Here is a 10,313-nt window from a genome sequence, read left to right on the forward strand (position 1 = left end):
TAAGATTTATTCTTGCTTTTTTAATTATGTGTATGTATGTGGTATGTGCACTTGAGTGAAGATACCCCAGGAGACCAGAAGTGTAGAATCTCCTGAGCTAGAATTATAAGCAGTAGTGAGCTGCCAGGTGTTGGTGCTGGGAATTGAACTTGAGTCCTCTGCAAGAGCAGCATGTGTCCTTTTTTTTTCTTTAAGATTTATTTATTTATTTATTATTTATTTATTTATTTGGGCATAGTGGTGGCTGCAGAGGCCAGAAGAGGGTACTGGATCCCCTAGAACTGGAGTTACAGGAAACTGTAAGCCACCATGTATGTGCTGGACACAAACCAACCGGGTCCTCTGCAAAAGCAGTACTTGGCCCTTTTCTTTCCTTTGTTTTTGTTACTACTTGTGCATATGTGTGTGTGTGTGTTTATGTGCAAGTGCCTACAGAGGCCAGAAGAGGGCATTAGATCCTTTTGAAGTGGAGTTGCAGGCAACTGTGAGTCACCATGTGGATGCTGGGCACCAAACCTGGGTCTTTTGCAAGAGCCGTATGTGCTCTTAACCACTGAGCCATCTTGCAAACTCCCAGCCAAGATTTGTTTTTACCATGGACAGAAGTCATACATTCTTCTGTTGGCACTAGTCCTACTTAAGGCAATAGGGAAGAAATGCTGTGAAAATGTGGGCCAAGGTATACATGAGGAAGGTTCTCGACCTCAAAGACTATAACACTTGAAAGTAGCGAAGGAACACCAGGCCTTGTTACTACTGCCATAACTCGCTAAAGTTAAGTTAGAAAGCACCATTCACATCATCTCCTTTTATCCCAGATGAATCTACCACAGATTTGTGTGTATGTGTACATGCATGGGAACACAGTTTTGAGGTTCTAAGGTCACAGAAATGTCAAAGCACCAGTTAGGGAATCATCAAGATGACTCAGCCAATAAGGGTACTTGCCACCAAGTCTGAGGAACTGAAGCCACATGGTAGGAGGAGAAAACTCCTACAAGTTGTTCTCTGTCCTCCACATCTGCACTATGGCACGTGTGTGTGCATGCACACACACACTAAATGTAATTAAAATTTTTTGAAAGGCTCTAAAACAATACAGGGAGGTTTTGTGAAGAAACTTGTATTCTCTGGCCGTTAATTTTGAAGTGATAATTTTTAATTTTTTTTAGTCTTTTTGAGACAGGGTCTCCCTGTAGTCTCAGCTGGCCTGGAACTCACTATGAAGACCAGGCTGGCCTTGAACTCACAGAGATCTGCCTGCCTGTGCCTCTGCTTCCTAAGTGCTGAAACTAAAGGCATGTGCCCCCATGCCCAGCTTGAAGTGATAATTTAAAAACCTTCCAGTATAGAATCCCAAGTCAATTAGGGCCTTTAAAAAAAAAAGATTTTGTTGCTCTTTTCAATTTTAAAAATAAGTTTATTTGTATTTGTGTTGAGGGTGTGATGCCACAGTGATATGTGGACATTGGAGGACAGCTGGTGAGAGTTGGTTCTCTCCTACCATGGCTTGAGGGCAAGTGTAAACCACCTTTTCCTGCTGAGCCATCTCACTGGCCTCAGTGAATGCTTTTATATGGAAATTCTTGAGATTTTCAAGAAACTATATTTGGCTTTGTGCAAACGTAAATACTTTTAAATGAAAATGGATAAACGGATAATTCATAATTTAGCTAATTATTCTTTCCTGTTATGAATATAAACCCAAGATTGTAAGACATACAATTTGCCTTTCATCAGAGCATGATACTGTTTTGATTTTCCTTTAAACAATTTAACTGAGAGTTTCCATATTTCCCTATTGATTTGAAAATGGTAAGGAGAATTATTTCCTGATTTGTTGTTTACATTTTTTGACTTAATCTTCCAGCTATATCAGCATTTATTTCTATGAGCTACAAAATATTTTCATATTCTAAAGTATTAATCTAACCCCGCCCACAAAAACCCTCTCAGAATTTGTAGAAATAACAAGTCTCTGAGTGCTGACTTAGACTTCATATTTTTATATTTTATAAATAAGGACTTTTGTTTTCCTAAGTACCATACCACTAATATGCTTAAAGCATTATTAATAATTCCAGAAATATATGTGTCAGATTTTCCTCATTGTCTCAAAAACCTTGGCCTTTGCTTATTTTGTCTCTTATTCTATAATAGTTTCAAACTTCCCCACGTTCCTTGACTTTTTCATGTGATGGATTTATTGGTGAAACCAGTCTTTTGCCCTGTAGAATATTCTATCAGGGTTTGACTGATTTACTCCACAACTGGGTCCAGTGTCCTCAGAATTCCTGTAAAACTGGTAGTTAGAGCAAAAGGCTAATTTGATGAGAGGCTAGCTTTCTTTTCCTTTCCTTTTCCTCCTTCCATAAGGGCCTTACTCTTACGAACTTAGTGTATCACATCATGAGAAGTATGCCGTCTGGTTGGCTCTATTCCATTGATACTAAGATGGCTGTATGAATCCTATCGGTATACCATTTATTGGGAAGCAGTCTGGTACCTGGTTAGCTGAGTAGAAATCTGAAATGCATTTCAATAATGTGGGTTTTGTCTTTCAATTTAGGTCTTCAGAGTAAAATTTAATAAAAAGTACTAATATGTGTTATACTATATATTATCTGAAGAAGTTTTAGTTTTTGAACTTGTTTTTAGAGTGGTAAGAGATTCAGTGTAATTTTAATGTTATTTAAAGTTGCTGTTAAAAAACTGTGCGGGGAAAGCTTACTTGTTTTTCCTTCATTACTTTCAGCTCCATTTACCTCTTAATTCTCCTTTGCCTGGAAGTGAATTGACCAAGGAACCTTTTCGTTGGGACCAGAGACTGTTTGCATTAGTGTTGCGGTTGCCTGGTACCATGTCAGTAGAATCAGAACAGTTGACAGGCGTGCCTTTAGATGACTCTGCTATCACACCAATGTGTGAAGTGACAGGAGGTAAGTTTTTTATTGCTGCTAGTAATTCAGTGACTTAATGTGCTAAAATCTACAGAGATCACCAGATTCAGAAATGTTATAGAATTATTTTCTTGTGAGCAGTGTTACGAGAAGCAATTTATTATCCCTGATGAGATATGCTTGATTGAGTGAAGTTTTCCCTAGAGGCAAGAATTGGGTAGACAGGTTAGAGAACAGGGCAGATTGACTAGCCTCCGAGTTGTGAACAGCAGCGAGACTCTTCGCAGACCTTCTATGACAGGGAATTGGTTAATAGGTAGATGGACTTCATGTAGGAAAGTATTGAATGCTGGTGTTCCATGTTTTAGACCTTTAGTAATGAGTAAATCATACATGGGGTCTTTGCTTTCATGAAACATGTTAGTTTTTACCTTAGAAATTTGATATTAAATGTCTGAATTTGTCATCCCAATGTTGACCTGTCAGGGGCCTCCAGCCATACCCCAGACACATTTAGTACTCTTGAGTCCATTGTAGCCTACCTACTTAAGACAAAATACAAGTTCCAATTAATATTTTACTTCTGTGGGTTATCAGAATCTATGAAAGGATCATCCTTCTATGTGGATTTGTGAAATAGAAAAGTAAGGAAATTGTTATCTACATTATTAGATGCTCCTATTTTAATGCCTTCATAATTTAGTTAAAAGCATTTTTGGTGTTACCAGGTAATTAATAAATACTTTGCCACATGATTATACACTGGGACTACACCAAGAACAACAGAATGCTTGCATGTTTGGACTAGGTGACAGATAATAATGAGTATTTTAGAGAGCACTGCCTACTATGAAGAATAATTTAGAATGTGGAGTTGAGTAATGAGGTTGGAAATGAGTATTATTTGGTAAATTTTCTACGGTGACGTTTTCAGACCTGAAAAATAAAATGAACCACAGGAAGATCTAGAAAGAGGAAAGGACATATACACATGTATTTGGAAACAGCAGGGAGGCACATGTGCCTTGAGCTTACATGTAGAAGAGTAGAGAGGTAGGCAGGGCCAAATACTGCTCATTTGCTGAGTGTGGAAAGCCATTGAATAGTGAGTGTTTCATAAGGCGTGATGTCAGATTTCTATTTCTTGATGATCAGCTTTTCAGTGAGAATATGTTGTACAGTGACTAAATGGGAAGCAGTGCCTGGCATGGTACATACCTTCAATTCCAGCAGAGACAGAGGCAGGTGGATCTCTGAGATTAAGGCCAGCCTGGTCTACATAGTGAGCCGTACTGGGGCTACAGGGAGATCCAGACTCAAAAAAATCAAACAAAAGAAAGCAAATAGCAAGACCAGTAAGAGACAGTAGTGCCTGGGTATAGTGCCAGATTTGGAGGGGTAGACTGTCAGGTGCAAAGGAGAACCAAGGAGTAGGGCAAAGAGACCAGAAGGAACCAAGAATGAGTCCCAGGTAATTCATTTGTCCTGCATCACTAGAGATGAGTTGCAGTGCTGTGAATTCACTTATGCACACTGGGGAAAAGCAGACTTGGGGATGATCACAAGTTAAAAGTCATCTAATAGCATAAATATGCTATTCAAAATATCCAGGGTAAGGCCATTTTATAAAAATGACTTACAAATTTTCCTGGATTGAACTTTCTTTGTCTCTTTGGCTTGTTATCTATCTCAGAAATTTCTTTTGCCTCTTATTTTACTAAGATGCTAATGCTGATTTCAGATTTCATCATATTTAGTTTGACTCTTGTCTTTATGGCACTAAAGAACCAAAAGTAATCCAATCTCTTGATTTGAACGTGTGTGATAATAATGTACTTTGTTTTCTCAGTTATAATTAATGATTCCAGAGACTTTATGCATTAGACCAAAATATCATATATCATAAGGAATGAGCTTTAATCTAGACAATAAGCATAAGAGGAACTTACATAGAATAAGGCTTACTTTGTAAGGACAAAAAATGACTTTTTTAGCTAGTTTCAAAATAATTAATGGATTTTTGTTTGTCAAATAATTTGTTCATTATCTCAAGTCTGTAAAAATCTAACAGTTTTATTTCATACTAAGTTTATAACTTGGGTTGCTTATATTTTCTAATCAATTAATGACATAGCTTGGGGAATAGATAGAAATACCACAGTTCTAATTAAAAAAAATTTTTTAATGGTATTTGGGAAGGCACTTTAGTTTCATGATGTGTACCATACACATATTTATATACCCTCTGAATAATTTATATTTAAAAGATGGCTAGCCTTTCAATATGTTGTTTTGTGTATATGATTAAAACTGGCTTAGCCGGGTTTGGTGGCACACGCCTTTGATCCCAGCACTTGGGAGGCAGAGGCAGGTGGATCTCTGTGAGTTTGAGGCCAGCCTGACCTCTACATAGCAAGTTCCAGGCCAGCTGAGGCTACAGGGAGACCCTGTCTCAAAACAAAACAAAACAAAACAAAAAAAATGGTTTAGAGAAAAGTGGAATTTAGTCATCTTTTTCAAATACTGTATTGACTTCAAATTAATGTGTAATATTCAGCATACAAAGTTTATCCAGAGTGAAGTTTTTGGTGCTTAGTATTACAATGCCTTGGTTTGAATCTTGGCTATATCAGTGTTACACTTTGCTAAGATAGCCTCCCTGTACCTTGGTTTTCCCGTTTGTAAAATGAAGAAATTGTTGTTACTTAAGTCTCTCTCTCCCCCTCCCCCTCCCCTCCCCTCTCCATCTCCATCTCCCTCTCCTCCCCCATGTGTATGTGTATGTTTGTGTGTGTACGTGCTTGTACGATGGGAATTGAACCCAGGGCCTTGGATATTTTAGGCATATATTCTACCACTAAGTTACATTCCTAGCCCCAGGATTACATAAATTAATATGATCAAATTGATTAGAATACTGCCAGACAAATAGATATTTAGTAATTGGTAGGTATTTTTATGATTATGATCATTGTTATTATGTTCAGGTAAGTTGATATAATCTAATACTTGTTTTTCTAATGCTGATATTGAGGATTTTAATCACTACTGCCTATTATTCTCTTTTCTAAGTAGCCTTTACAAACCAGGATAGTGGCTTGTAAAGGTAATGGCTTGTAAATGGCTTGATGAGGGTAATTTGGTTTGTAAGATATGATGTAATTTGTGTTCTGAAATAGTTGAATTTGTTTAAGAGTAGGACTCCATATTGAACTTCTTACAAATAACATTGCAAGATATTTGGTTGTTTTGTTCAGTGTTTTTGTGTTGATCTGGAACAGTACTATACAATAGAAATATGATTCAAATTCCATTAATTATGAAAGGCATAACAACATTAGAAAGAAACCTTTGAATTAATGTTAATGGCATTTTATTTAAGTCAATAAATATATCTAAATACTTGATTTCAGTATCAAATTGGTACCTGAAAACTAATGAGATATTTTTTTTATTCATATTATATCTACAAAACTCAGGCATATAATTTATACTTACTATACACCTCAAGTTGGATTACTCATATTATGGTTTGCAATAGTCATAATGTGTCTGGTAGCTACAGTATTAGGCAGCTAAGTTTTTTTTTTTTTCTTAATTCCTATTTAAGCCAGGTGTGATGACGTATACCCGTAACCCCAGCCTTTGAGAGAGTAAGACAGTCTGAGCTGGACAGCAAGACCCCCTGCCTCCCCAATACCCTATTCAAAAGATGTTTTCACTAGTATTTTTAATATTATATTTACATGCTTATAAATTAAAGTGTTGTGCATTAAAATATACCAAATGATAAAATAGTATGATAAGCTAGTATATGTTACTTTCTTGTTGCTGTGATTAAAAACCTAATAAGGGGCTGGAGAGATGGCTCAGCGGCTAAGAACACTGGTTGTTCTTGCAGAAGACCCGGGTTTGAATCCCAGCACCCACATGGCAGCTAACAACTGTCTGTAACTCTAGTCCCAGGGGATCCGACAGCTTCTTCTGACCTCCGTGGGCATTGCATGACACGGGTGTACTTACTACATTCAGGCAATATGCATACACATAAAATAAAAATAATAAATAAAATTTTTTTAAAATCTAAAAAAAAATAAAAACCTAATAAACAACTTAAGCAAGGGTGAGTTAATTTTGAATGATGGTTTGATAGTGCAGAACATCATGACAGGGAAGTCATGGCAGTAGCAGCGTAAGGCAGCTGGTCACATTGCATCTGCATTCAGGAAGGGGAGTGTGATGAATATTTGTGCTCAGCGAGCTTTCTCCTTTTTATGCATCATTCCATAGAATGATGTTACCACATTTATGGTGGGCCTTCCTAATTTGGAAGATGTCTCTTAAACATGCCCAGAAATTTGTTTCCATGGTGATTCCAAATCCCCTTAAATTGACAAGATGATCATCACAGTAGGAAGTTCTCAAGTGTATATATATATATATATATATGGATGAAATTCAGTATAATATATGCTACCATCTGTATGTTAAAATGCAAATAGTTAAAATATTCAGTGACTGTCAGGAGACTAGTTAAGTAATTATTGTCTGTTGTATGCTTAGCATACGTTTTAGGGATAATACTTTTGTTAAGAAAAATATTTGGGAGAATTTCTGCTAGATGTGATTGTACACATATGTCAAAGGCTAACAGTTGAATATAGTACTTTATAAAGGGGAGAAAGTTTGAATATTTGATGTTTTCCCCCTTTTGTGATTTGCTCAATCCAAAGTTGCTGTTCTATTTACCTGTAGTTAGAAGAAAACACTTGCATACTCACAATAAGAGATTGTTGATTAGAAATTATTTTTGTTCATTTCTTCCTTAAAATTATAAGATGTCAGCCTTTACCATTGAATTTCTGTTAGAAAGTCTACTGTAGTTGGAAGGTAGGATTCTTACAACTAACTGTTTGCCTCATTCTTTTTCATCTCAGGCCGCTCATACTCTGTATGTTCTCCAAGAATGCTTAACCAGTGTCTGGAGTCCTTGGTGCAGAAAGTGCAAAGTGGGGTGGTAATAAATTTTGAAAAGGCAGGACCAGATCCTTCCCCTGTAGAAGGTATTGTTGTATTTTTCTTTCAGACATTCTAAGCTTGATTTATAAATTATTCTTATACACACACATATATACATGTACATATACATATTATGGCCTAAAGATGAACAAGATTAGCTTTGTTACCATGATATAATTGCTGTTGGTAAAGAAGGGAAGATCATAGGAATGTCAGAATAAACAGTAGTGGTTCAGGAACGGTACCTTTTTTATAATAAAGATTTAGCCTAATCTTTTTGAGAACCAAGTATCTTTTAAAGTTGTTTATAGATGAGAAAACTACATTTTCTTTGCTCGCCAGCATATTTGCTTACTTAATTTTTTAGTTACTTTTGTTCTAGAGATCAAGTCAATGGGGACATAATCGTTTGTGTAGGGCCCCAAATGAGGAACTAGCCCTTGCTATGGAGCTTGACTTTTTTTCAAAAAGATTTCATGATTTTTTTGTTTTATGTGTTTGAGTGTTCCTGTATGTATATAACCTGTGTTGTGCAGTGCCTGCAGAGGTCAGCAGAGGGTGTCAGATCCCCTGCAACTGGAGTTACAGATGGTTAGCCACGATGTGGGTGTTGGGATTCAAACCTGGGCAGCCAGTGCTTTTGACCTCTGAGCCATCTCCTGACCTTGATTCTTTAAAAACTGAGCTTGAAAAAAAAAAAACCACAACTTGAGCTTGGCCTCACCTGACTATTCTCAACTTGGTGTCCATAAATTATATGCAATAGCCGGTGGGTCTAAGGAGTTACACTGGATCCCATAGACAGCTTATAGCTGAGACTTTCTGCATTCTCCTTAACTTCAGAATTAGAACATCATTACTCAGACTTTGTATAGGTGATCTGCTAGAGGACTGGGAAAAGAGCAAGGTCATTGAGGTGAGTCAGTGCAGCATGAGAGCTGGTAGAGGGAAGGAGCAGAAGACAGTAGCACTAAATGGAATCATTTTGTCTACTTTAAATCAAACACATTTTAAAGGTTGTTAGGATGTATTTGCTTTACAGTTATTTTATGCTCAGACTTAGACAATGTTTATTGAATTGTTGGAAAGAGCTGCTATTTTACTAGATTTATTTTAGAATAAAGGAAGTGCTTTGGAGCTCTACATTTGACTACAAAAATGCCCTACGATAAGCAATACTTAAATACTACTTACTATGTGCCTGACACTATTTCTGACAGTTTGATAAACAGGAATGAAGAACTCAAAGTGAGTGCTTGTCCTTTTCATCTGGCAGGGAAAGCATTTCATTTGTTAGATAGATACTCCCCATAAAGTATGTTTTACATTTTCTGCTTGGGTGAGCAAAAAGTGAATACAAGGTATAATTTATTTATTTTTTTCTTTAATGTTATATGTGTTCTTTGTCCTTATTTTGTTGCTATAGATGGCCAGCCAGATATATCAAGGCCTTTTGGATCTCAGCCTTGGCATAGTTGTCACAAACTCATATATGTCAGGCCAAATCCTAAAACTGGGGTTCCTATAGGCCATTGGCCTGTTCCAGAATCTTTTTGGCCAGATCAGAATTCTCCAACACTAGTAAGTACCATAGAGACTGTGACTGTGCAGTAGTAACCATTTAGATGACTTTCATATTCAGTTGTGCCTTTATTTTTGAGATAAAGTCCTTGAACTCAGGCTGGCCTTAAACTTACATTAATTTTAAGTCCAGTTATCAGCTAAAGGTGTGGCTCATTTATAGAAATTGGACATAACTATACTGTGTTATGAAGGAGTAGAAAAAAAGGGCGTCTGTTTCCTTTGGAGTCTACCATTATCCTTATGTTTTCATTATTGACATTTGGATACCAAATCATAAATGTAGCATGAGGATTTACTGTGGAATGTAATTTGAAATTTAAATGATAGTTTGCCTGCAGTCTTTCAGGTCATAGTCCTGGGAATTTATGGTCACTTGTACAAATTTAGTTATGTCAATAGTGTTGCAATCTGGAAATTTAGGTTAGATGGGAATTTTTAGTCTTGCTTTCATTAATTATTTTTAGGAATGGTGAAGCTTATTGAATGATCATGGCTCATTATCAGTATTCATTCCCTGGTTCTTTCTGGTCAGATATGTTATACAAAAGAATGCCTCTTGGGTCTTGTTTAATCTACTCCTTTTTCATATTAGTATTTTTTTTCTTTGTATATGAGAACACCAAGGGCCATGACAGTGTTTCTTGTTGATGACACTCTGAAGTCCTTTTTTGGTGCTGGAAACATGTATCCAATTTTGAGCATGTATTTTACCTTGAGTCTATTAATAAAACTTTTTATTCAAAGGTCTTTATTAAGAATTTAATGAAATAGCACGTGAAAATTAAAATTTTAAAGTTTTGTGACCCCTGC

The 10,313-nt window shown here is 36.5% G+C and overlaps 1 protein-coding gene across 5 annotated transcripts in view; it reads left to right on the plus strand.

Annotated features, from left to right (window-relative positions):
• The window catches only part of Ints6 (integrator complex subunit 6), a 105,932-nt gene that overhangs the window by 61,240 nt on the left and 34,379 nt on the right, over positions 1-10,313 (plus strand). For all 5 annotated transcript variants that reach the window (XM_029559571.1, XM_029559570.1, XM_029559569.1 and 2 more), the window contains 3 exons: positions 2,756-2,939; positions 7,838-7,963; positions 9,346-9,500. In XM_029559571.1, the coding sequence (XP_029415431.1) occupies positions 2,756-2,939; positions 7,838-7,963; positions 9,346-9,500 (465 nt within the window). The remainder of the gene's footprint in view (positions 1-2,755; positions 2,940-7,837; positions 7,964-9,345; positions 9,501-10,313) is intronic.

The sequence above is a fragment of the Nannospalax galili genome, unplaced genomic scaffold (genome assembly GCF_000622305.1).
Source record: "Nannospalax galili isolate Female #2095 unplaced genomic scaffold, S.galili_v1.0 scaffold488, whole genome shotgun sequence".
NCBI lineage: Eukaryota > Metazoa > Chordata > Mammalia > Rodentia > Spalacidae > Nannospalax > Nannospalax galili.